Source organism: Arvicola amphibius, chromosome 4 (assembly GCF_903992535.2).
Source record: "Arvicola amphibius chromosome 4, mArvAmp1.2, whole genome shotgun sequence".
NCBI classification, from domain to species: Eukaryota; Metazoa; Chordata; class Mammalia; order Rodentia; family Cricetidae; genus Arvicola; species Arvicola amphibius.
In genome coordinates this window covers 65525407-65552753 of record NC_052050.1, presented here as the reverse complement: position 1 = coordinate 65552753, position 27347 = coordinate 65525407, and the positions used below count along the sequence as shown (strand labels likewise).

General features: G+C 49.5%; 1 protein-coding gene and 1 non-coding gene across 3 annotated transcripts; both read right to left on the bottom strand.

The window, feature by feature from the left end:
- Positions 1-2009: 2009 nt before the first annotated feature.
- Sparc (secreted protein acidic and cysteine rich) lies at positions 2010-26689 on the bottom strand. Of its 2 annotated transcripts, none has more exons than XM_038328549.1 (10): positions 26563-26689; positions 16825-16894; positions 14435-14497; positions 13725-13812; positions 12354-12475; positions 8945-9065; positions 6605-6738; positions 5964-6112; positions 3722-3870; positions 2010-3131 (listed from the first exon to the last, which is right to left on the bottom strand). In XM_038328549.1, the coding sequence occupies exons 2-10, from the start codon at positions 16879-16881 to the stop codon at positions 3103-3105; spliced, it is 912 nt and encodes a 303-aa protein (XP_038184477.1). In that variant the 5' UTR covers positions 16882-16894; positions 26563-26689; the 3' UTR covers positions 2010-3102. The 2 variants fall into 2 exon arrangements, with proteins under 2 accessions (XP_038184477.1, XP_038184478.1); XM_038328550.1 differs by lacking the exon at positions 26563-26689 and adding an exon at positions 19673-19691.
- Positions 14851-14952, bottom strand: LOC119813808. Its single transcript, XR_005285259.1, has one exon. It is a non-coding gene; the product is annotated as a U6 spliceosomal RNA (small nuclear RNA).
- Positions 26690-27347: the final 658 nt, after the last annotated feature.

The following is a 27347-nucleotide window of genomic DNA, read 5'->3' as shown; positions in this document are numbered from 1 at the left end:
AGTTTGTGTGTCAAGTTGGCATAAGACCAGCCAGCATACCAGGCTAGCTTCCATCTTACCCGTAGACAAGGATAACCTTGAACTTCTGATTCTCTTGCTTCTGCTTCCCAAAGACTGGAATTACAGTTTTGTGCCACCATTCCCAGTTTCTTTTGTTCTGGATTCAAACTCAGGGCAAGTCCTCTGTCCACTGAGTCACAGCCCCAGTCATGATCTAGGCTACACGAAGCTGGCCTTCCATCTAGGGTAAGGATATAATTTCCTTTGGATATTAAAGGACTTTGGGGAGGGTATTTATTTATTTATTTATTTATTGGTTTAGATTTTGAGACAGGGTCTTGTTATGTATATATGGATGGCCTAGAACTATGTAACCCAAGCTAACCTCAATTTTGAGATCTGCCTGTTCCTGCCCCTACCCCCACTCCCAAGCGCAGGATTCAGGTGTGTCTTAAATAATTTGCATTAAAGGAATGGGAGGACAGAGCCAAGTGGACAGGGAAGCGCCATCGCTAAGGAGACTGATGCTCCCATCAGAAGACCAACTTTATTGTGGAGTGCAGTGTGCACGCCCATTGTCCTGCCTTCCCAGGACCCTCAACTCAATCTTGATTCTTAATTCTTTAATGCTGGCTTTTTTGGAAATTCTGAAGATTCAATATAGGAGATGCTCACTTATAGGGATGGGAGGCGTGCTAAGCTCCACCTCCTCCCTGTATTCACTGCCTCAAGGGACAGGCAAGTCCCAGGACAGCCAAGTCACCCAAGCCCCAGGATCCAGGTTAGTTGAGACCTGGGCTTTGGGAGTCAGTGCTGCGTGTTTATAGACTGGCCCAGGGGCAAGACTGCATCAGTCACACACGGGGTCAAGTTCTCGCTCTCTACTTGGCCAGAGGAAACAGGTTCGGTTTTCGCACCAGCACAGACCAGTCTTCATTCCCTTCATGCACCATTCTGTCTGAAGGGAGATGTTCGGCTGTGTGTTTCATACATGGGAGTCGCCTGATAAGCAGCAGCTAGTGAAGGCAGCACTGTAGGAACTTCCTAAGCCCTCTGACTGTCCAGAGACGTCAGTGGCGAGGACAGAACTTCCCCAGAGCCCCGCTTCCTTCCCCACCTCCCGTTACACACACAAGAATCCAGCTAGTTTCTGCTCTAGAAACTCGAGTTAATCATCCTCAGATTGTCAGAAGAACCTGCTGCGTGGCCCATTGTAGTGATACAGATCTTTCCAGCCAGTCCCTTCCTCTCCAAGGGAATTATGGGAATAGGAGCCTGAAACATCACATTAGCACATCTGATGGGAACAAGCTTCATAAAGTGTTCTGTGGCTTCTGAGGATCTATAATTTTTTTTGAAACACATTCTCATCATCATGCAGTCTTGGCTGTCCTATAACTTTATAGACCAGGCTGGCCTCAAACTCGTGGAGATCTGCCTGTGTCTGCCTCCCAAGTGCCGGGATTACAGGATGACTCAGCTACCTAGAACTTTCCTGTGAAGAAAATGTATCCTCTTTTGTGGGGTGACCAAAGCTACCACGTGGTTCTCAGACACTTAAGGTGCAGTTGCAATGATTAAAGAACTAATCCACCCCCTGCAAAGTCTTAGGTAGCCCAGGCTGGCCTCCATCTCATTATGTAGCTGAGGAAGACTCTGGAATTTTGACTATCCTGCCTCCATCCCCTCAGTGCTGGAATTACAGGCCTTCTCCACCACACCCAATTTACACAGTGCTGGGAATCAATCAACCCCAGGGCTTTGTGCAGCTGGGCAAAAGCCCTACCAACTGAGCTACACCGCGGCCCAGGAACTGAATGACCTCTTCCTCCGTTAAATTAGTGCTCACAGGAGCCAGGGTTTCCCTGTGTATGAGTATGTCTAAGTGTGTATAAAAGCATAATAGTGGGTCTGCATCTATGTAGGTGTACACAAAGATGTCCAGGTATCTGTGGGTCGGGGGAAATAAAGTACCTAAGACCAACACACACACACCATCACCCAGGACGGCAGTTTCTAAGTCGTTACTTTTTATTTTGAAAGATTTGTCAAGCTCTCCACGTCATCGTGAGAGTTTGCATGATTAATGAGAAGCAGCTTTTTCATGAAATGCTTGGAGGTGCACAAATTCTTAGCCCGCGAGATCCGACCATTCCATTGACTTGGAAATTTCTCTTGATTAGTAGATGGTTACTAGCGGGGTGGGGGTGGGGGGGCATGCTAAAAACTTCATGATAGCCGTCTAGATGTAAAAAAAAAAAAAAATCAAACCAATTCACCAGCTTCACCTTCTCTCGTTACAACCTTCTATGCCTTTCTCTTGAGTCTTGCTTTCCCAAAATGGCCTCCCAGTGCCTGGAGTCCCCAGGAAGCATCCCAAAAGCCCATTATCAGTAGGAGAATCCTGTGAGACGTTCTGGTCCACCCATAGTCCCATGGCTTGCCAAAATTCAAACCAACAACCAAACACGGAAAGAAACTGCCTAAAGAGTGGAGGAGATAGTGAAGTCTTGAGCTGCTGGGAGTCTGCACGCGCTCATCACAGCTCCAGAATATTCTCGCAATCACTGACCTAGGCTACCATGACTGGGTTCTGACTGGTGGATCCTCGGGTCTCAGAGCATCCTTGACCAAATGTTGTATCCTATGTCTGTCACTTTCCTTTGCCTACCTACGAAACACCTGGGGAAGACCCCAGGTAGCCCCCACCCCAAAATGAGATCAGCAGAGTCTGAATGGGTGAGTGTTAAGAGTCAAGTGGAAAACAGGAATGAAAGCTAAAGATGCCTCATGCTTGTGTAAGGCAAGCTCGTGTGACTCCATTTCCAACACAGCCAGTGAGACACTGGGCCGTGGAGGGGACGAGGGGGCTGTGGATGGGCCACGCCCCAGAGTCGAGTTACATAGGAAAATGCCATGACTTAGGTTATAGTATCCTTTTTTGTTTCTTCTTTTAGCACCGTTAATGTATTCAGTTAAATCTATGTTAGCACCTTATCCCCAGGCAGAACAGCCGACCATCCAAACATTTTAAACAAGGGGGGGAATGGTAAGGGGGACATCAGAGGGAGAGAATCCGGGACTGCAGAAGGAGGTGTGAACTTAGATCACCAGGTCCTTGTTGATGTCCTCTGCAAAGGAAGAAGAGTGGGAGTTAAAAGAAGGTTCTGCCACATAAAGGCAGCAGAAGGGGGTTGGTTGGGAAGAGGAGGGGGGCGGCAGGAGTGGGAGCAGGAGGGTAATGAGCCACAAAGATGATCGAAGTGGACTGTGTAGATGTATGAAAATGTCATAATGGAATCCATCATTGTGTATAATCACTATACGCTAATAAAACAGGGAGGCTGGGTGTCCGTCCTAGGGTCCTAGGGTCTGCTGGATTTCCTCCCATCCCAGCACCAGTGACCAGTCAAGGTCACTGAGAAGAGGTTGGGTGGGACCTTGACCTCCCCACTCTAGCCTGTTTCCATCTCTTGAACTGGCTGCCAAGTTGTACTTCCTGTTTCCTCTCCCGAGGCAGCCAGTTCCCAAAATAACGCTTCTGTAGAGGACTCATGTTTAAAGGTCAGGAAAGAGACCTTCAGGGCACAAAGACAAAGACAGCAAATAACAGGCAAAGGAGACAGACAGGACAGACAAACGCCAGACAGAGCCACCAGAGGGGAAGTAACAACATTCCATCCCTCAGGGGCACTTCTTCGCCCTGAACCCCAATACTTACGCTCCTTGATGCCAAAGCAGCCGGCCCATTCGTCCAGAGCGATGTACTTGTCGTTGTCCAAGTCACAGGTCTCGAAGAAGCGTGTGGTGCAGTGTTCCATGGGGATGAGGGGAGCACGCAGTGGGGCCAGCTCAGTGTGGGACAGGTACCTGGCAGGAAAGAGTGGGGAAAGATGTGAGCATGGAAGAACACACAGCTCAATACAGGAAGCCAGTGGTAGGAGTCCAGGGCTGGCATCCTGGCTTTACCTACAGCTCTGCCATTGACCTACAATGGAGCCTACAGTGTCATACCACCTCACTCTGAGCCCCTGTTCCCTATTCTTTATGACAGGGGGAACTGGCTGTTCTGGTTCTTTGTGTCAGTGGCTTTGTTGTAAGGGTCACCTGGCTGAGTGGTGGCCACACAGAAACAATGTATTCAGCACCTCAGTTATGGTAAGTCAAAATCTAGTGAAATCGCACTGTAGATTTTCAGTGCTCACACATCGATACATAGATGCAGGTGCCAGAAAAGGGTCTAAAAACAGACCCATCAGTCTTGTAATAGGGCTGGGTTGTAGCTCAGCAGTAGAGCACCTGCCTAGAATCCCCCCATTGAGAATCTACCCATAAAGGTTTGGGGAAAAGACTCAGTGGTAGAGTATTTGGCTAGAATCGTCTAGTAAGGGGCTATGGTGTGAGGTGGCTCAGTGATAGGAGACCTTCCTAGAATTTCCTAGTGAGAGGCTTGCCTAGCATGTATCTAGCATGTATCTAGCATGTATCTAGCATGTACCTAGTGGTGGCTCTCACTTCTGGGAGGGGCTGAGCCAGGGCTGGCTAAGCAGGGAGATGGAAAGGGTGTTACAGGACCTTCTTGCATCCTTTGTATATCACACAATGCATGATGAAGGGATTGCCCTCTGGAGCCCCTCCCACTGTCCTCCCTGCTGGACTCCAGAGCACGATCTTTTCTTCTTTTTCTTTCCTTCCTTCAGAATCCCAATTAATTGTCCCTAGAACACTATTACCCACAAGGGACTTCAGGGGACCCCATGACACCAATGTTCTTCACAGCCTCCTGTTTGCAAGAAGCATCACACAGAATCTGAACCGACCAGGCCCCTCCTTCACTGTCCTGTGAGAAAACAGGCCCAGGCAGCTGCAAGGCCACCAACAACTCTGACCAAGAGGAGATTGGAGCATTTTCCCAGCCACCCGGCCCCGGCAATCCATCTAGAACTTTCTCTAGGCCACTTGGCTCATGGGATTGGGAAGTCCCCTAGGACTCTCCCCTTCATACTCCCGTGTCACTCAATTGGATCCTAGCCATAGCAAGAGCTTGGGAGAGGAGCAGCTGAGAGCTTCCCAGAGCCTAGGAGAGCCAGGCCCTGGAGGTGGCGGGGGTGTTGACCAACAGGGTGGGCAGTGTCCTAGTGCATAGCCGGACACACAGAGAGCACTGAGCATTTCAGAGAGGAGCCTTCCTGGCCTGGTTTCTTTCTTCGTGACACGCCAGCAGGGTGGCCCTGCCTGTCCCCTGAGTGACCACCTGTTTCTGACATTCAAAGCAAAGAGCCTAAACGGCTCCAGGAAGGATCGAGTGAGTTGCCTCTTTGGGAGCTAAACAGGGTCTCTTACGCTCAAAAAGAGGCCAGCAAAAGGAGGCCAGCAGTGACAGCGGGGTGTGTGTGTGTGTGTGTGTGTGTGTGTGTGTGTGTGTGTGTGTGTGTTACACAGTGTCAGCTCAGGTACTGCCTGTCCTCAGAATTCCCTGCAGTCACCACCCAAGTCAGGAATTTGCGATGTGGAAGCCATTGACTGATTTTTGAGGAACTTCTGGGGCCTGGTGGTCTCCATGGAGCTCAGACTCAGTCTGGATCTGGAACGTGGCCCCTGGGATGACAGCCCTAGTCTGTTGAAGGACCGTGAGCAAGCACGAATGAGGCATGAGCAAGGCTGCTGTGCCTCGGCCCTGGGTCACCTTGGAATCTGTTCCCGGATGCTCTCTCTCTGCACACATGGGTCCCCCACTCCTGCCTTCACAGGTGCAGGGATCATTCTCTGTACTGACGGCTCCTGCTTCTAATGTTAGGGGGTCTCAGGGTTCATCTTTCCTCAGGTTACTCCTTCCATCTGCTCTAACCCTAAGCAGACTGTGGAGTCTTGAGCTGAGGGGCCTTACAGACTCATCTCGTACCCCTACCAGCCTCAATCCAGGCCAGAGCTGAACCTATGGTCCTGAGGACCCTGACTCTTACCCATCACTGGGGTGCTGGTCCAGCTGGCCAAACTGCCAGTGGACAGGGAAGATGTACATGTTGTAATTCTTCTCGAAGTCTCGGGCCAGCAGCTCCACGGGGTGATCTCCAGCCTCCAGGCGCTTCTCATTCTCATGGATCTTCTTCACCTGTAGGTGGGAATCGTGAGGTGACCAAGCGTCCCGGCCCCCTCCTCTCTGTGACAAGAGGCCAGTCAGGGCGAGAGACCACAGCAAGAGGAAGAGAGAGGCCCTGGTTGGAGCCAGCAGCTTGTTCATGAATGAGGAGGTCATAGTACCACCTGCCTCATGCCACTGCTGCCTAAGGAGGTTTAAGAAGAGACTGAGAGATCAATATTAGGTCTCTGGCATGGGACTACATATGCCCACTAAAGGAGAAGACCCGTTGACTCAGATGGAGAAGGAATAATAGGGTTATGCTTTGGGTCTGTCTGTTACAGACCTCCTCAGAGCCTCCAAAGGCAGCTGGAAGTTTGTGTCCTGGAACCCAGGGTGAAGGCACCCTGCAAAGTGGGGCCACCTGGGGGCCTGGTTCTAAGAACTGGCTGTAGATCCCCATCAGTAGGGTCCAGAGAAGTCAAGAGCAGGCAGACTGGTCCAAGCTGGGAGGAGGCCACTTACCCTCAGCTTCTGCTTCTCAGTGAGGAGGTTGTTGCCCTCATCTCTCTCGTACAAGGTGACCAGGACATTTTTGAGCCAGTCACGCATGCGCAGAGGGAACTCGGTCAGCTCAGAATCCAGGCAGGCGGGGATGTCTAGGGCACAGAAGACAAGATTAGTCAACCTGGCCCTGACAGAGGGCAGACACACTACCTGGCTACTCTCGGCTTCTTGCCCTACTCCCTACAGGCACTTCACTGGGCAACCTTGGCCATGGTGCCTCTGTCCCTCTGAGGCAGACCCTTCTCAATGTCTTGACTTGGTAAATAAAGAAGACTGCATGGGGAAGCTCAAGGGTCCTGAGGCTCCCCCAGGTTGCACCTAACCTAATAGGGCACACCGCCACCCTAGATGCTCTTGCATCTTTCTAGGTGATGGGTGGAATGTGATCTCAGCTATTGGAGGTCAAACCCTGGAAGGTACTTGAAACAACCTCTATCCATAGGTCCAACATAGCAATAGTGGGGAGAAGGCTCAAGAGTACACAACCCCCAGAACCTCTTTAGAGATTTTAACCCCAGAATGTCACACCTCGAGATTTCCTTCAGGCTCTCCTGTCATTGAACTTAGCAGTGAGCAAGAGAAGGCTCTTGCTTGCAGTCAAATTATCAGACTATCAGCCTGCAACCAGTTAGGATAGATAGCAGCAAGGAGGAGAGGGCAATCTGGTGCATGCTCTTTTGTTACTGTGAATCCAAAGAATGTACCTTTGAGGCTAGGACCACTGCCATCCAGGAGTGGAAAGTCCCACGTGGAGCTGAATGGGGAGGTGGATGGCCTCAGAGGCATCAGCATCCACTTGCTAAGGGCTCCTTAGAACATGCCTTTCGTCACAGCCCAAGCCTCCCTGCGCACTTCCCCCACCCTGTCTTCTCTAAGGCTCTCTAATCTATGCCCTTCCTTGCACACCCCAGCCCTGTTATTAAGAGCTCAGGGCTAACTATTGGGACATTGTTTCCTGCCCTCACTTCCTACAGCTGAAAACCTCAGGCTGGGGAGGGGCTCTCCTTTGTTTGAGTTTGGTTTAGTTTGGCTTGCAGAGCAGGGGGGTGGGTTCTAGGCCCCTGTGCACACCAGACAATCACTCTACCACTTAGCTATAGTCCCAGCCCACAGGGAAAGATGTTCCCTATACAGAACATGCTATACACAGCTTATGCTGTCTCATGGGCACTGAGTGTGGTTTGGGAGACTCATATGATAGGGAAACGCCATACCAGCAGAATTTGCAGCTTGGGTCACTAACAATGAGCCAGGCATAATTCCTGGCATCCCTCTTCAAAACCCCTAGGCTTCTAGAAAAGGGGAACGAGGAATATGAGGGAATGAGGGGCTAAGGGCCTGTGCCGATACAGAGGAACAGAAGGAAAGGAAAGATACACCCCTGTTTTTTAATGTAGTTACTTACTATTTATTTTGGTATGATGTGTGCTCACAGTCATATATGTATGTGCACATGGGTGGAAGTCAGAGGTCAGTCTCAGATATCACACCTCAGGGGTCATCTGACTTATTTTTTGAGACATGCTATCTCTCTCTCTCTCTCTCTCTCTCTCTCTCTCTCTCTCTCTCTCTCTCTTTCTCTCTCTCTCTCTCTCTCTCTCTCACCTGGAGCTCACTGATTAGGCTAGGAGGACTGGCCTGTGAGTCCCAGGGATCCTCAGGCTCTACCTCCTCAATACTGGTAGTGCAAATGTGTGTTACCACACCTAGCCTTTTTACATAGGTTCTGGGGGTGGAACTCAGTCCTTAGGCTCATATGGCAAGCACTTTACCCACTGAGCCATCTCCCCAGCTCCAGGCATGCCTCTACTTGAAAAGCATTCAAATTGAAAGACATTTAAAATATTCTGTGGGCCCAGGTCAAATATGGTTTTGATTTTACTGTGCTGAAGCAGGAAGGATTTGAGTTAGCCTTATGAAGAATCAGCCTTGCCTGACAATGGTGGCGTATACCTTTAATCTCAGCACTCAGGAGGCAGAGGCAGGAGGATCTCTGTGAGTTTGAGGCCAGCCTGGTCTACAGGGCAAGTTGGCTCCAGGAGAGCCAAGGCTAAGAAGAGAAACCCTGCCTCAAAAAAAAAAAAAAAAAAAAAAAAAAAAAGAGAAAAGAGCATCCTCAATCTTCTCTAAAATGTGCCCCTATGACAGCTAAGTCTCTTCCTGAGAGATAAGATGGCTTGAATTCATTTTATGAATGGGTACACTGAAGCTCAGAGAGGGGAAGGAATTTACCCAAGATCACAGAGAACACGGAACTGTCTCCCTGAGGAGAAGGCTAGAAGGTGTGAGGACACTCACATTTGCATGGCCCAATGTAGTCCAGGTGGAGCTTGTGACCCTTCTTGGTGCCCTCCAGGGTGCACTTGGTAGCAAAGAAGTGGCAGGAGGAGTCGAAGGTCTTGTTGTCATTGCTGCACACCTGTTGACCAAGCACAGGGCACCTCTCCTTCATTCCCAAAGCTTGACCTGGTAGCCCTGTCCTTGCCCATTTCAGAGATGGGGAACCCAAACGGCGAATAATAACAGCCAAGGTCTCACCCACAAAGTGAATTGGAGGTTGGGGAACAGAAGCCCACTGTGGTGGCTTGAAAGAAAGTGGCCCACAAAGGCCCATAGGGAGTGGCACTATTAGGAGGTAATGGCCTTGTTGGAGGAAGTGGTCCTTGGGGACATGTTTTTGAGGCCTCAGATGCTCAAGCCACGCCCCGTGTGGCAGTTTCTTCTTTCTGTCTGTGGATCAAGGTGTAGAATTCTCAGCTCCTTCTCCTACACCATGTCTGCTTGTGTGCCACCATACTTCCTTCCATGATGATAATGGACTAAATCTCTGACACTGTAAGGCACCCCCAATTAGATGTTTTCCTCTCTAAGAATGGCCACGGTCATGGTGTCTCTTCACAGCACTAGAACACTGACTAAGACAGTCGCTCTAGACCCCACTGTTCCCCTGTATGAGAGCTAGGGGTGATTCTGGAGCAGAAGCAAATCTGAGTGGCAGTCAAGACATGGAAGGTACTTCAAAGAGAGTGAAAGAAAGGGCTGGGAAAGACACGTGTCCATGCATAAAGAACATAGCAAGCCAGGAACCATTATCTTTCCCAACGACACAGTGGGGCAGGTGAGATAGCTCAGAGAGCAAAGATACTCAAGCCAGACAGTGGGGGCGCACAGCTTTAATGCCAGTGCTCAGAAAGCAGAGACGGATGGAACTCTGTGAATTCAAGGCCGGCCTAATCTATAAAGCAAGTTCCAGGACAGTCAGGGCTACACGGAGAAACCCTGTCTCAAAAAACAAAACCAAATAAAACCAAAACCTTGTCACCAAGCTTACTTGAACTGAGTTTGTTCCCAGGATCCACATGGTAGAAGAAGAGAAGTGAATGCTAACACAGACCATGACATACACACATGTCGGTACACACACAAACATACAAACACAAAGAAGGAGGGAAGCATAAGGGTGTCCATGGGCTGGGGCCTGGAGCTCGACTGATGACATTTCCCTAGTTGTTCACTGAGCATGGGCTACCTGCAGAGGATGCTTTAGGCAGAGTACCCACGCTCCCAGTGGGAGTCTAGAATTGTCCATACTCAGCTATGGGACCAGTCCCTGGTAAAAACATTTTTAAAGTGCCGGAGCTGAACAGCTTGCTGCATGGTAGGTAGGTACTCTAGCCCCGATTCAAAGCCTTAACCCTTTACTGTTTTATCTTAAGACACTGTCTCACTACATTGGCCAAGCTAGATTTAAGCACACCGTGTGACAGAGCCAAGCCTTGAACTTTCAACGTGTCACTTACTTCAGCCTCCCTGTGCCTGGGGTAGGCCTGGGCCACCAAGGTTTGCTCAGATAAAACTGAAGAGCCAGTGAGCCAGCTCAGCAGGTAAAGATGCCACATGACGGAAGGAGAGAACTGACCCCAGCGGGCTCCTCTAAGCAGGAGCATCACCGCACCATGTATGGGGCTGGGTAAGAGAGAACGCTGTGTAATCCTCCTAGATGAAGACTCCCTGGATGCTTCAGCCTCTCTCTGCTTCCCATGTGATCTAAACGACTATTTAGGATATGGTCTGGGGTGAACCTCCGCTGGGCAAACTGACTCACTGAGTCCTGTTGGAAAACCTCTGGTCATAGAGGAACCAGAAAGAGAGGCTTAGGGCTAAGTAAGAGCAGAGACCCAGGTAGGAGCACCCTGTAATAGGGGAAGAACTTGGAGTCAATAAATGCTTACACATTGCTGTAAGGGGAGATTGCAGCACCAGAGAGCTGTGGGATGGTGGGGGAGAGTTAAAAGTGAAGCTAATAAGAGAACTTAGACAACAAAGAGGACCCTAAGAGAGACATATGTGGATCTAATCTTCATGGAAAATAGAAAAAGACAAGATCTCCTGAGTAAATTGAAAGTATGGAGATCATGGGAGAGGGTAGAAAGAAAGGGGGGAGGAAGAGAGGGGAGTGGGTAAAAATATATAGATCAATAAAAACAATTTAAAAAAATGAAGATAATATTTGAAGCCCAGAGGCAAGGTTTGTCTTGGAAAGATATTTAAAAATGAGCAGCTAGATTGGAAGTTGCTGGAAGAACAGTGGTACCAGGTTTTCTGCCCTGAACCAGATAGTCCCTACCACAATAGTTGGCCTAAGTAAGTATCCAAAAAGTATTTGCTTGAATGAATGAATAGGTGAGTGTGTAGAGGGATGGATGGATAGATGGATAGATGGATGACTATATAAATGGATAGAAGGATGGAAGGATGGATGGATGATGAGCTTTAAATGGTTGAGTAGAGTGAGTGAATGGGCGGTTAAGTGGATGGGTGGATGCGTGGGTGTATTGATAGGTAGCTGAGTAGGTGGATGGATTCATGGGTGGACTTATAGATGTATGGGTGGATGAATGCATAAGAATTGGTGCATATATACATGATAGATGTGTGGATGGGTGGGTGGATGGATATATGGATATAAGTGCACACTACTGGAGATGGAATGGATAGGCATAAGAAATAACAACGCTAGGTCTTTATCACATACCTGGCATCTTTTAACAAATGCAGGACAGCTCTAGGAGTTCAGGACTCTCTGCCTTTTCAGTTATGAGGGGATCAAGACTTAGAATCTCTCAGCACCTTAACTAAGATCTCCCAGCTACCAAGTGATGGAGATGGGGTTGGCAGTGAACCTTTAAGCAGACCCTAGACCCCCATCTGTAGGCACAATGCTTTGCTAACTACATGCAATACAGGGCCAGTGGGATGGCTTAATAAGTAAAGATGCCTGTCACCGAGCCTGATGTTTAGGATCCTGCACCCCACACGGTGGAAGGAAAGAACAGACCCCAGCAAGTCCTCTGACCTCCACATGCATGATAAGCACACTCATATACACACAATAAGTAAAATGTAAAAAAAAAATAATAATAAAATTATTAACAAGAGTGAATTCCATCTGAGATTGTGTAGCACTTAGTGATCAAGTTCAGCACAGAGTTTGGAGCCTGGTGGTACGAGTAAATTCTTTTGAATTCTCATCAGTGCCTAGAAGGGTGGGGCCGAGGAGGCCCTCAACTATGACTCAGCTCCTCTTTCCTGTTCTGACTGGTCGTAGGGAGAGGACTTCTGAGAATGGAGCTGCCCTGCTAGGTCTCCCATGCCCACCGATTTCTTAGCACATTGAGCTTTGCAGGGTGCAGATCCCTGCTCTTACCTTCTCAAACTCGCCAATGGGAGCAGGGCAGGTGGTGGGGTCCTGGCACACACACATTGGGGTGTTGCTCTCATCTAGCTCGCACACCTTGCCGTGTTTACAGTGGTGATTCTGGCAGGGGTCTGGAGGACAGAACATAGTGTCAGCTCACCAGGATGGCACAGCCTCCTACACCACACAGATGGGAATTTGGGGCTGACAACTTTTGGCTGTACTAGACTCCCAACACCAGAGATTTGGGCATCCCCCAATCTCCTGTGGTCAGTCATGGAGTTTAGGATAGCAATTGACTCGGTTTTGGGATTAGAGATTCAGTTCAAGGTCAGGACTAGGCCCTTTTCAGAGGGCTGAAACCTCAGTCTGGGACTCAGAAACCCGGGGTACATATGGATCTCCCAGAGACTGAAACAACACCTAGATTCTGAGTTTCCTGTTGAGCAACCACAATGCAGCATTTCTGGATTCAAAGTACTTTCTAGAATGACTTGGAAGATTGAGCTGTTGTCATGGATTCAGTGAGCTGTGAGGTCCAACAGAATAGAACCAGGTGTCCCAAAAGGAAAAGGAAGAACCCAGGCCTGCAGTAGACAATGGGCCCCCACTTTGACAGGAAATAATGGCTGGGCACAGAAGAGGAAAAGGATATGACTCAAGACCCCAGATCCTGCTTCAGTAAGCCTGCCCAGCTCTCTTCAAATACCCTTAACTGTCCCCTCAAGAAAGCTGAAGTGGGTGCTGGGGATTCGAACTCAGGTCTTCATGCTTGTGAAGTAAGTGATCTTACCCACTGGGCCATTTCCTTGGGGCTTCCATCTGCACAACTGCTTTGTTAAGATATGGAAGCCCTGGTTCAAAGGATTCAAACCTTGTTTGAATCTCTGCTTCCAAGGTCCACGCCTTTAATCCATTGGACCCAGATGCCTCAGCCTGTGGGCTGAAGCCTGGAGCCCCGAGTCACTCCCTCTCTACTCGAGGCATTAGAATTTACGTCAGGCTTCTTCCCTATACCCCTGCTTCCTTGGATCAAGTAGAAATTGAGTGAGTCAGTCAGCTTTTTCAGATGGGCTCCTGGGAGGAGCTTGAGTCCAGACTGAGGCCCTGGAGGAATTTTGGTGACCAGAAGTGACCACGACCTTTGTGGGAATGTGACACCCAACTGTGGAGTTTCCTCGGCCCTTCACAGCTTGGATGGACTGGTTATAAATAGATCTATCCCAGACTCCCCTAGCCTGAGGATTTCCAGCTGGCCCTCTACAGCTGCCAGGGCCCCACAGTGCATCCCCTCGGTCAGAAACTTCCTGGGAGATGTCCTTGTGTCTCCACACGAGCAAGGGCCATCTAGATGTGCCAAGTGAAAGGGAAGAGACTTACTGTCAGCCACCACCTCCTCGACCGTTTCCTCAGCACCGTCCTCAAACTCTCCCATTTCCACCTGGACTGGGTTGGCACCCACAGGGACCTGGCATGGAAGAGAAAGAATGAGGACAGGGGTCCCCACCCCATCCCAGTCTGGGAAGAGAGTTGCAGAGGAGGAAGGACCTGCATGAAGTTTCAGAGACCCACAAGGGAGTGTGAGGGACACACAGGAAAAAAGTAGGCTGGGCCCAGACCATGGTGCAAATGCTAGGGTGGAGAATTTAGATGAAATCCTATATTTATTATTAGTGTGTTCGCTTTATTATTCTTCATTAATATGTCTAGAGCCCCAAAATTCCATTAAAATAAATCAGAGGCCTCCAAGATGTTAGGACAAAAGGCGTACCAAGACCTTTACGCCTGCCAGGCCCAGCTATGTGGGTCCCTTTGTTTCACAGCAGGGAGATTGTGGATAATAATGGAAGAAATATGAAGCCCAAACATTTCTGAATCCTCTGAACCTCAGGGCACAACTGAAAGTTTGGGGAACTGTCGGGAGTGTCTGGGATGATCCAGTTAATATCTGGGTCCTGTGTGCACATGAGAGGAGGACATATGGACCATTCCAGTGAGGACCCCCACTGCCCTTGCCTGGATGGGCCAAGGAAGGGACCAGGCAGAAGGGGGTCAGGGGTGGGGTCACCACCAACGCACCAAATACATACCCCAGTATCCTCGGCCACAGTTTCCTCCGCCACTATTTCCTCCTCGGGGGCTTCGGTCTGTTGCTGGAAAAGAAAACAGGGTTCAGAGAGTTGGTCAAGGTCGAGGCCAGCTTCCTCTCTGGAGTGTCCCTGGCTGGGAACACAAGCCTGGGGACACTGAGGTCTCTGGCTGGAGCCACAGCGCAACTCCATTCTCCTCTGTACCTTCCTTCAAAAGTTTGTTATTGCATTTTTATTTAATTTGTATGAATGAGTCATACATGTGGGATGGAGACAGCATCCACGCCACAGTGAGATAGCTCGTGGGAGTCGATTCTTCCTTTCCACCGTGTGAGTGGGTCCCGGGGATCAAACTCAGTTTGTCAGGCTTGGCTGCTGAGCCATCTCAGTGGCCCCTCTTTATTTCTTTTTTTTTTTTAAGTGTGGAATACTTCATGTATTCATGAGACCCCTTGCACCAGGGTTGTGCCAATCTTCTCTGTATCATTTTCGTTTTAGTCAATCTACTACTGAAGCAAGCCTTTATCTCAATATTTCATTTCATTTCATTTGGGCACCATCTTGCTACAGAGCTCAGGTGGGCCTTGAACTCACCAATTATGTTTTTGCCTTCCAAAAAGCTGGAATCATGGGCTTGAACCAACACACTTGGCTTTTACAGACTTTCCACCAAACCATTATTTTACTGACGGGAGTGTTTTTGCTGGTCAAGTCTCAATACGAAAATGAAAGAGACGGGTGAACTCCCTTTAATTCACAGATGGGGAAACTGAGACCCAGACAGAATAAACACCCTCTGTGACTTCTTATAGATGTCCCACCTTCCTTCCTATCATGTGTGACCTCGTTTTATGGTTACTAGAAAATTCCCTCCTAGCATTTCAGACTCCAGGAGATCAGGTGGGGCCAACCCAAAACCTTGAGGCCTCTGATTGGCTGCAGTCGCTTCCAAAATTAAAAGCAGCCTCTCCAAGTCTTCAGTTAAAATCTGCCTGCCTGACGAGTTTGGCCAGAAGCTGCCATCAGGGGATGCCGAATTGAAAGAAGCTGTTCGTAGTCAGGCATGCTGGTACAAATAACCCAGGAATGGGAGTTGGAGGCAAACTATATATATAGTGAAGGAGGCCCTGGAAGGGGTGGGAGGCTAGGACCTCATTTAGTCGGATTGGCTCTCTTTGAATATGTTTCTTTTTTGTTTCATCTTGTTTTACATCCAGCACATTCACTAAAGTTGGAGTAATGGTCATCTCTGGTTCATTTTGATGGCAACCTCCCCCACTCCCAGCAAGCCAGCCCAGTTTCAATCTTACTCCAAGATCCGATTGGGGCTGCTCTGTCCCAGGCCTCCAACAGCCTCCAATGTCATGATCTCTGTCTGAATATCCTCTGCCCCCCACAATTCAGCTGAAGCCAGTTACTTATAATCAAATAGCTTCATGGGCTCAAGCCAGCCTGTCCCTTTCCCAGGGCCCAGAGCCTTTCCCAGCTTCCCTCCCATAGATAAGCCTTCATTTCTGCTGTTGACACCCTCAGATTAGAGGCCAGTTCCTGCTAAAGGACCCTGAACTGCGGTGCAAGCTCTGACCTATGGGTTACAGGGAGCTCTCTTTTTTGGAAACTTTACCCAATAGTTTCTTCCCATTATTTCTCCTAACGTTGCTGACTTAAAAAAAAAAAGATATATTTTTTAAAAATTTATTTATGTACGTATTTTTTATGTGCATTGGTGTTTTGCCTGCATATATGTCTGCATGAGGGCATGGGATTCCCCTGGAACTGGAGTGACAGACAGTTGTGAGCTGCCATGTGGGTGCTGTGCATTGAACCTGGGTCCTCTGGGAGTGCAATCACTGTTCTTACATGCTGAGTCGTCTCTCCAGCCCCCCAAAATAGATACTTTTAAAAATTTCTTTCTAGATTTCTTTATTTTATTTTATGTGTATGCGGGTTTTTGCCTGCATGTATGTCTATATACCATATGCATGACTGGTACCCACAAGAGGCCAGAGCCCCTGGTTGTAAGCCACCATATGGGTTCTGAGAACTGAATCTTGGATTCTCTGGAAGTGCTCTTAGCCACTTTCTAGCCCCTATTTTTTTTTTTAAGACAGTATATAAGGTAACCCAGGTTGCTCTGAAACTCACTACATAGCTGAGGATGACCTTGAACTCCCTATCCTCCTACCTCTACCTCCCAAATGCTAGAGTTTTAAGTGTGTTCCATAAGGCTGTGTTTATGCAATACCGGGGACCAAACCCAAGGCTAAGCAAAGCACTCTAGCTACTGAGTGACATCCCAGGCCTGCTGTCTCCTTGAGCACCCAGAGCAGGTTCCAAAACTGGAGAAAACAGGATGAGTCAGAACTCAGACAGCATCTCTGGGTACTTACAGGGGCTGCCAAGGCCCTCCCGGCCAGGCAAAGGAGAAAGAAGATCCAGGCCCTCATGGTGCTGGGAACCCTGCAGGGAGGAGAGAATATGGGGTCAGCAAGGACACTTCTTCCTGAGAGGCGAAAAAGGTGACGTTAGATGGGGATATTAACCACTTGGCAGCTAAAAGGAAGCCTCATTTGTGCTAAGATGCCCTTTGTACCTCCAACAGCCATTTTCCTACTTCAGCAAGAAGCAGACCTGGCCTGGGGCCTCCAAGGGAAACTGTGCAGCTGCAAGTGAATGGAATGGGTTTATTTGCTTCATGGCCCTTCCCACCTCCCAGTTTCCTGCCATTGAGGATAAAGGTACAGAGTTTCCTATTTATGGTCATGAGATGAAGTCTCCATTCTAAGTACATTGATTTTGGTTTTTGACGTGTTTGGACAAAGACAATGGCTTAAAAAGTCAAGTGTGGGCTCTTGGATTCCACTTGTTCTAAGATCTTCCCCCCCTCCTCCTCAAGCTCTCTCTCCTCTACTCCTCCCCTGACTTTTACTCCCCCTTCCCCCTTCTCTTCTCCCTCCCTCTTCTCTTCCTCCTCCCTCCTCCCTCTCCTCTTCCCCTCCACACTCCTTCCTCTTCAATGGGAGAAGTCAACAGGAATCAGGGACAATGGATAGTTACACTTAAAGAAAACAAAGCTCCATGCTCTGGGGTGGTGGAAAACTGAGATCGCATTTTCTCGGCTCTGCCCAGAGGGACAGCCTTCTTTGGGTCCTCCAGGGAAATCACCCAGCTGTGCCCTTGTGTTAAGCTAAGATCTAGAAAGTCCCCCTGATCACTGCTCTGACCCAGCTTTCAAGTTTCTGAACTCTTCTGCTCAAGCCAGGAAGGGACTTGGAACAGACCTCTGCTGGTGACTCAGGGACCCGAGGTGGGGACATCTGACTCCTTGAGCTAACCAGATGGGCTTCTGTTACTAAATGGATCTAGAAAGTTCTTCCGAAATCTGTCTCCCTCAAGCTTGTGGTCTACTCTGTCTCTTTCCACAGACACACAGAGCAAGCCTGCTCCCTCTGCCACCCGAGAGCTTTCAAAGGAGGAATGGTGATGCCTTATCTGCCTACCCAAGAGTTCCCTGTTAGCCCCACTAACCCTAGCTTCTTCATTCTCAACTGACAAAACTTGGTGCTGGGAGATGCCTTGGCAGTATGGGCAGAACTACAAGGCTTGGATTCAATGCCCAGGTTCTCACTCTACCTCGATATTGTCTCCATGTGTGGGTTAGATTCTTTGTTCTCTCTAAGTCTTGGCTCCTCTGTCAACAAAGAGGGCTAGAGGAGGCCAACTTTGAGATGATGGACAGTCTTCAAAATGCTTACAATAACAGAAGGTTGGGAGTGTAGCAGAGGAGTGGAGTGTACGCTTAGCTTTCAGTCCCTGACGCCAAGCAAACACAAAGAAAGCTGGTCTTGACATAGCCCCTCTTCCAGCATCCGCCATCTTCCCTTGGATAATAGCATTTGAAAGAAAAAAATAGTCTAGATCAACATCTTTGAGTTGAGGGTGTAGCCCAGCAGTATCACGCGTGGCTAGCATGCACAAGGCCCTGAGTTCAGTCAATCTACAGCACCACAGAACTATTCAGATGGGATCCGAGTAGCAGAACAGGCAGAAGAGGAATAGACCATAACAATCCTGTGCTAGCTTAAGCTGGGAAGAGCCTCACCCCCTACTTCATGGTGTGGACATGAAGTAAAACTGTAGAGAAGTCAATGAATTGACTTGGAAGTTTGTCATTGCTTCAGGACAGCTCTGCCTGGCGGAAAGGTCTAGCCTTCCTTTTTCTAGTCAGCTTCTGGAACATTCCTTCCCTCTCACAGCTGTTCACTTGTTCCCCTTCTTGCTTCTCCATTTGGAAAATGCGAGTTCAACATCCTCTGCATGCGACTTTTGGCAGATGGGACAGGAGAGGGGGTATCAATGAGCACCTTGTCTGAGGTTGTTTGAAATGGAAAGGTCAAAGTGGGGCTGCCAGCTAGAGCTCACACGTCACCCACTCCAGGCTTCAAAAGCAGAGAAGTCCAATCACTGGAGAGATAGCCAGGCTAGGACCAGAGATGTCATACCTTTCGGGATAGAGAGTTAGAGACCTGAGTCTGGATGCCTCATCTGTGCAGAAGGAGAAGGAGGGGCTCTTGGGACCCCAAGACTGTTCTGCCTCCATCATCCTCCACTCTCATCTGCCCTGTCTCAGGACCGGAGCCCTAGAGGGCTTCACGGCCTTAAGCCCAGAGGCTGGGTGAAGGTAGGGAGAAAACAGACATATAAACTCTCAGGGAAGGTGGTCATCGTCCCCATCCCAGCTCTGCCTGGTGCTCTTCACCAAGCCCAGAATCTTTCTCTTCTAAATATCAGGGTGAGGGGCTGGAGAGATGGCTCAGCGGTTGGGAGCATTGCCTGCTCTTCCAAAGGTCCTGAGTTCAATTCCCAGCAACCACATGGTGGCTCACAACCATCTGTAATGAGACCTGGTACCCTCTTCAGGCATGCACGTAGACAGAATATTGTATACATAATAAATAAATAAAAAAAATATATCAGGGTGAGCAGCTGGTGGGGCAGGGGCTTAACTAGTCTGGATGAAGAGCTACATTCCCTGCTTGCCCGTGAGACACATCTCTGAGGTTCTATAATACAACTCCGGCCAAAGAGGCTGGGGTCCACTCTTCAAAGCTAGCTGGAGGTACAGCAGTCACCCCAGCCAGGCCAGAGCGCATGGTTAAGACCCCATAGTCAGTACAAGGCAGCCGAGATCTTCCACACTCATACCCAGGTCCAGCTTGCTGGGGAACAGACCAGTACCTTCAGAGTCTTCACAAGCCTGCTTTCCAAAGATGGCCTGAGACAGGTCTTTCTGCCCAACAGCACAGAGGAGAAGAAAGAGGCCTGGAAAGGAAGATCCATGCCTAGCCAGCAGCCCAGCACATGAGTGACAGGTATCAGCATGGTCTCTCAACTCTGCGATGTTTCCCTTGGCAGCTACCTGCTCCCGGGATGGTCATCAGGATGGTGCCCACTAAGGCCAAACTGGCCTGAAACGTAGGTAGGAAAAATGCCTTGGGCAGGGGAGGAAGTGGAGGTGTATTACTCTTGGCTTGGTGATCACCAAATGCAGACAGCCCCCATTGGTGCCCTGGCACCCCCTCCCCCTGTTCCGTACATTGAATCCCTTTCTTCTGCCTTTATTTGTTCTGGAGAGAGCTGAAAACTGGCCTGGGCTGCCAGCAGGACCCGAAGCAGAGGTCACTTGTCTAGCTCTTCGGATGGAAGAGTTGGGGTGGAAAAGTACAGCAGCCCCCAGCTTGCTTCCCTTGAAATCCAAAGGGGCTCCTGGGAGCTCCCTATGGACATGGAGATGCCACTGAGTATCGAAATCCAAGGGGTACTATGGAACTGTGGGCTTTTAGACAGTGTGGTTCAGAACCACAGACCCTTGGGACGACTTAACTTGGGTGGAAAGTGTGTGGAGAAATGCAATCTCAGAAAACTTCCTAAGGGTCTCAGAGACCTTAGTTAGGCTGGCCTTGAACTTGATCTGTAGCCAAAGATGGTCTCAAATGCCAGATCCTCCTGCCTCCACCTCCCAAATGCTATGAATACAGGTCTGAATCGCCACACCCAGTTTGGTTGATTTTGGGTTTTGGGGGATGAGGGAACTGTTCTGTGTTTTAAGACAAGGTCTCATTATGTAGCCAGAGCTGGCCTCAAATCTGTGATCTTCCTGTTTCTGTTTCCTGAGTGCTGGGCACCACCAGGCCAGGCCCAGGGGGTTACTGAACCTTGAAAAGATGCCAAGGCCTTGTTGAGTAAACCTGCTCCAAAAAGCAGTGCCCTTAACAGACCAGGGCCTTTGCTGGACCCTGTGACTGTGTGCATGAAATTAAAAACACAAACAAACAAAAAACAGGAATGGGGGGGAGTCAATTGATACGTGTTTGCTATGCAATCATGAGGACCTGAGTTCAGATCCCCAGGACTCATGTAAAAGCCAGGCATGGCAGCACATGCCTGTAATTCCAGTACTAGGGAGAGCAGAAGCAGAAGGGATCTGGGGCTTGCCGACCAGCCAGTCCAGCCGAACCAGCAAGATAAAGGTCAGTGAAAGACCTGCCCCAAAACAGAGCGGACAGAGCTGAAGGGCAACAGCTGAGGCTGACTCTGGCTTCCACAAGCACAGACACACAAGCACATGTACACATCACACACACACACACACACACACACAGAGAGAGAGAGAGAGAGAGAGAGAGAGAGAGAGAGAGAGAGAGAGCTCAGAATAACAGGAATGGAATATGGAGGGCATTGTATACTCCAACACCCTAAGACACCTTGAAATAGCTCTAGATTCCACTTGGGCAAGGAAGCCCCAAAGGTCCTGATCAGTTCTGAACTCCTGGGTTAACTTAGCAGATTTTGGAGTGCACCCTCTCCTCACTGGCACCAGATTCCTTGTTTTTATTTCTATTTCTTGTTGGAAGGGAAGTGGTTAAGAGCCAGCCACAGATGTTAAAACCTAGAATTGGTTCTGGGCAGCTCAGAGGCGGCTCCAGAGTTTGCGGCTGGACACAGCCCTGCTGAAATTCCACAGAGTTTCCTAAAGTGCCACGTTTTACTTTGTCTAGACCAGGCTGGAGGAGTTCCTGCTGCCTGTGCTCCCTTCAGACCATGTGACTGGGTCCTGCTGGCAGCCCAGGCTGAGTTTTCAACTTTCTCCAGAACAAATAAAGGCAAAAGGAAGGGACTCAATGTACAGTCATCCCTGTGGCATCAGGGGTGGCCACAAATACAGGGGGATAAGAAACATCAAAGTGTCTAAGATGTAACATCTGGAAAGGACTAAGGGATTCCAAAGGCAGCAGATAAATAGCACACCAACCTCCCCACACTCCGCCTGTGTGTGTGGCAGACATTACTAATCAATCACATAATTTCTTTCCCTCAAAGTCTGGAGTGGTGTTAGAATTCTAATACCATTCTGACAGCCACTACTAATGGCTTGCCATATTGAGTCACATGACAGTTCTTTATCATGTCTCTACAATAGACAAAGAACTCATGGCTTACAGAAAGAAAATAACTCAGATTCCTAGGGCAAGGTGGTTTCTGAGCCAAAAATTCAGAAATATATAAACTTTAATTATGATTTTTTTTTTCGACTGAAGTCTGAGATCCTAATGCCACAAGCAGTACAGGATGATCCAAAGAGAGCCTTTAACCCAGGACTTTATATCAGGTTCCTGGAAGGACCAAGTCACTATCTCTGCTCATGGCTTCCCTACTAGATATCTATGGCCCGGCAGGCAAAAGCAGAACTGATTTGCTGCTCACCACACTCCTGGCCAAGGCAGAGGCTGTTCTCTAAAGGGTTCTGTTAAGTCAACATTTGCTGGCGCTGGCCCTGTGCAAGCCAGCTAGCTGTCCCAGGGGTCGCAAGTAAGGCTGGGAGGAGCAGGGATCCACACTCTACAGTATAGGGGAAAGTTGACTGGAACCTTCTGCCAGCCTCTCCTTCCGCCTGTTTTAAGTTGGAGGTTAAGGAGGGGCCAGTGGGAAGCAACTAAGAAACTACTTAGAATTCCCATTCGTTGGGCTTTGGGCCTAATGACCAAGACACTCAGGCTGGGGAAGGCCACTGTAGGCCAGCAAAAGGAGGGAGGAAATGTTGTTAATTATGTATTATGAATGATTTAGGGTCTACAGAGCAAGGTCAGCTCCAAACTGACCAGAACCTGACAAGGTTCCAAAGATGGGGAGGCTGGACTCAGTCACCAGCCTGTTGTATAATCTCAAGTGAATTTCTTTCCCTTTCTGAGTTTCAATTTTTGTATCTAGGAAATAAAAAGGGCACTCATATGCCTCTCTCTCTCTCTCTCTCTCTCTCTCTCTCTCTCTCTCTCTCTCTCTGTGTGTGTGTGTGTGTGTGTGTGTGTGTGTGTGTGTGTGTGTGTGAGGGGGGAGGGAGAGAGAGAGATGTCTTCTTCATGACTGATAGTCTATTTGACGATAGGTGTGTTTGCATCCTTGATGGTGTCTGTAATAGGTAACAAATGGCCTGCCTGACTTGGCATCTGTTGATATGTAAGGATAACGGTTTTCATACTCACGAGATGTACCTGGGGAAGGGGCATGGTCGCTGGAGAACTGACTGAACCCTTAAGAATACTTTCTGCTCTCAAAGACCCATGTTTAGTTCCCAGTACCCATATCAGGCTGATCACAGCTATGTGTAACTCTAGATCTGGGGATTTAGGTGCCCCCTCCTGGTCTCTGAGGGCACCCACAGACATTGTGCTTACACACACACACACACACACACACATATATAAATAAAAACTATTTTTTTTTAAGACAGGGTTTCTCTGTAGCTTTGGAGCCTGTCCTGGCACTAGCTCTGTAGACCAGGCTAGCCTCGAACCCACAGAGATCCACTGCCCCTGCCTCCCGAGTGCTGGGATTAAAGTCGTGTACCACCACTGCCTGGCTAAAACTAATAATTTTTTTAAAGATGTACTTAGAGAATTTCTCTCCGTGTGTGGTGTGTGTGTGTGTGTGCGCGCGCGTGCGTGCATGCATGCGTGTGTGTGTGTGTGTGTGTGTGTGTGTGAGGATCTCACTCAGAGAGAAGAATGTGAGGGTGTGGCTGCATTCTGCACTTTTTTTTTTAGCCATGCGTGTGGTAAAGTCAGTATCTACATATTTAGACTCTGTACCCCATGTGTTTTGCTTATTTATCTCCCCAGACTCCTCCGCCAGCCCAAAAGGACTCGACAGGCAAGCATTCTTTGCTTCATAACCTCTGCTATTTAAAGCTTATTTTCAACATGGAAAGCTGCAGCTGGAAGTGAAAAGCACAGATGTGCACTGGATTCCAGAGCCCACAGCTGGATGCGGGACCACCCAGAGCTAGTGCCACCAGAGTCTTCTTTCCTGTTCCTCTCCTTAGAGGAGAAAGGAGGCTGCTATTCAACATGCAGGGTGCTCCTCCTTCCAAGGCAGTCAGGGCCTGGGGCTGGGTTCAGGGGATATCAAGCTCAGATCATCCCCATCTGACAGAATGGGAAACTGAGGCTAAGACAGGGAGCATCTTTCCCGATGTCACCAATGAATTATGACCCATGCTTTTGACCAATACCTGCCCTTCCTTTCTTCCTTTCCTGTATGTGGGGTGGGGGGGGGGTACATGAAACCCCAACTAGCCTGGAACCCACTTATATAGACCAGGCTGGCCCCTACCTCGCAAGGTCAGTTTCCTTCTACTTCCTGAGTGTTGGGACTAAAGGCTTGTGTCACCATACCCATTTCCTTTACTTTTTGAGGCAAGGTCTCTCACTATCCTGAAGCTAATGAGTCAGATAGGCAGGCTGGCCAGTGAGCTCTAGCGCTCTGCTTGTCTCTGCCTCCCCAGTGCTGAGATTACATACAGACAGGCATGCACCACACCTGGCTCCCCATGTGGAGGCTGAGGATCAAGACTCAGGTCCCCAGGCTTACCCAGCAAGCACTCCAGACTGAGTCCAGGTCCCAGCCCTAGTGGCCAGATTTTCTGTAGTGGAGGGTGCACTGCTCTTGGGAAATCGACAAGAAGACTCCCAAATTGAAATGGATTTAAATAATGTATTTTTAAGTATTCCTGACAGCACTTTTACTAAGATGGTCTCTGGACCTCAAATGCTGGAGCTGCCAGGAGGAAAGGGGTTTTGAAGAATTCTGTCTGTGCTAAAATCTATCGGCTAGAAGCGAGCCAGCGAGGTCTGTAAAATGCTTCCCGGTGCGTGCAATATCCCCCTTCCTTCCAGCACCCTCTCCTAGGGATGGCTGTTACTGCCTGAAATAGGGAGGAAGCCAGAGTTCAGGAAGAAGACGGATTAGTTCAAGGTTCAACGACACCTTCTCAGTACAGACCCAAACTCCCTGTCTACAAAGGGCCTCACTAGAGGCTTATCACAGTCCTGGGGGCCCTGGGACTTCGGAGATGGGGACGGGGCCAGGAATTTACCGTCGGCTCTGTATTTGGGATGGGGATGGGGTGGGACGGTGGCATGGGGGACTGGAATCTGACGGTCCCTGACCGTTCCCAGAGTTCCCTCCTAATCAGTAGGCGGAGATCCTAGGGGTTAAAAAAAAAAAAAAAAAAGGTTACCGTGGCAACTCGCATTCCTCTCGGAGTGAGTCACCAGGGAGAAGAGCCTCTTGGTGGGTGGGACTTGGAGAAAGTTTCAAAAGCTGACTCCTTCTCAAGACCTCCCCCTCCTCCCTTCCCCCCTCCCCCCAGTGCGGCCCTGTCGATGTGGCAGCTGATGGCTGAGTTAACTCTCTCTTCTCTCAGCTACTCTTTTCTGGCTTAATCCTTGGCAAATACAAATTTGTTTTGTTCTCCGCATCACACCCTTGCACCATTCTGGGGGTCTGATATCTGTTTGGGAAGATCTTAAACCTGAAAACTACAGACACCCATCATCTCTTACACACACAGGTATACGCACACGCACGCACGCACACACCTACACTATGCACACAATTTGCAGGAACTTTCAGAGATGCCCTGAAGCTATTCAAAGTTTTGTTCATAGGCTCAAAGTCTTATGGGAATTTAGGTACTCCAAGGACTAACCCTCTTCATTAGGACAGGAAGGCTAAACCCAAGGGAGATGCCTTGGTGAGACTGCCCACAAACTGTGCCTAAAGCTTGCCACCCCACGCAGGGTTCGCATCTCATTCCTCTACCTGCACTCAGATGGTTCAAGAAACTTAACCTAGAAGGTCGCCAGTGGAGACTTTCCCCCCTGCAGATATGCTATCTGTCCCTAGGGAAGGTGTCTCATGCCTGTTCCCTTCGGGTGAGACTTATCTCGGCCACGCTGGGAAAGTTCACAGAATAGTTCGGAGCAGACAAGCATCCCCCAGGCTGGTGCGAGTCTTGGGTGGGTTCAGCAGTGAGGTGTGAAAGGTGTCCTGGAGGCCGAATCCCCTGCTCCCCTCTTCCAATCACCTCACTCCCTGTGTTCGGATCGTATCAGTTGGTTTTCTCAGATGTCTGGATACATACAGCTAAAGCAACTGTCGGTGGGTTCCTGTGATGACCAGCTCTCAGAATTAGGATGGGAACAATGGCAATCCCAGGCTGGGAAAGACAATAGCATTACAGGCTGACTGACGCCACGGGGTGAGGTGGGGGTGGACTGAGACTCCAGGGACCTGAACCTTCCCGAAGGAACAGATTAGGGGGAATGCCTCGCCTTTGCTGTTCACAGACTGGTTCATCCTTCTTGCAAAGTCCCGCTTGGGCAGCAGCACTCAGACCCAGAACTCGCTCTCTGTTCTCCTGGACTAGGGAGCCAGACCCAGTAGGCTGCCAGCCGGACGGACTCTCCGGGTGGTGATGGGCAAACGAGGATCAGATTCCCAGAAGAGGAGACAGCTGCCACCGAGGGTGACAGAGGACAGACTAGCAGCCTCTGCCCCCGGAGAGCCTACAGAGAGACAGTAGTCTCTACAAATCATGGCTATTTTCTGTAGAGCTACATACAGAGAGCAAGTTCCCCTGCGAGTAAGCAACAGGCTTCCAGCCTGTGCCCCGAAGGGAAGCCTCCCTTTAGCTTTATCTCCCCGACCCCCCCAGGCTAGTCAAGAGGAAGGGGCCTAGGGACTGATGCAGCCTACAGGAGGGCAGAGGCTGGCAGGGTGGTGCATACCTCGGCGCAGACAGGCAGGCAGGCAGGCAGGCAGGCGGCAGAAAGGTTCCGGCGGTCTGAAGGGCTGCAGGAATGTGGAGGGGTTTAGAGGCAAGCAGCAGGAAGCCACTTGGAGCTCTGGGCAGGGTCTGTCTCACCCTCCGCCTCCGCCTAAGGCCCTCCTCCTCTTCTGTCTCCTCCTTCCCCTGGCCTGCCTCCCCCTTTTCCCCAGAATCAAAGCTAACTGTCTTTTCTTTCTTCCTTCCTTGCCTTGTGGCAGGCTGTGGTACCCAGACACCCTGGCCCCACTTGCCTCATCTGTTCTGGGGCTGCTGCCTAAACAGACATGAGGGTCTGGGCTGGAACAGCCACAGAAGTCACCTAGAACAGCACCCGTCTTGTTCAGCCTGAGGCCGGCTGAGGCCCGAGGCCTGAAGTGTCCAAGGCATTACCCCAGAGACACAGCTAAAGCCAGCGTCCTGGCTTTCCAGCCAGCTAGTGAACTTGACTGAACTTTCTTGTGGACTTAGGTGATGTGCAGAAGGGCAGAGCAATTCGAGGAGTGGGGGAGTCGTGACAAAAACAAGTCCGGAATTTTCTCAGTGCCAACAAAACAAGCTACTGCTGGTGACATTGATGATGAGGTGAAGTCTTGGTCCATAGAGTCCCCCTCTAACTCTAGCGGCACCAGCCATAGATAAATGAGGGATTTGAACTTACTGGGAGACTGGCATCAGCGGTACCTGACAAACACAGAGAGCAGTAATATTGATAGATCAGGAGCAATAGTCAGGGTTGGTGGGGAA

What these genes read in the sequence shown, in the direction of transcription:
- Sparc (XM_038328549.1), bottom strand. Translation starts at nt 16,881, where the DNA reads ATGAGGGCCTGGATCTTCTTTCTCCTTTGCCTGGCCGGGAGGGCCTTG. An exon ending in CTACATTGGGCCATGCAAAT is followed by an intron (nt 6,739 to 8,944) that starts GTGAGTGTCCTC and finishes TCTGTGCCCTAG; the next exon opens with ACATCCCCGCCTGCCTGGAT. An exon ending in CTGAGAAGCAGAAGCTGAGG is followed by an intron (nt 6,113 to 6,604) that starts GTAAGTGGCCTC and finishes TCCCACCTACAG; the next exon opens with GTGAAGAAGATCCATGAGAA.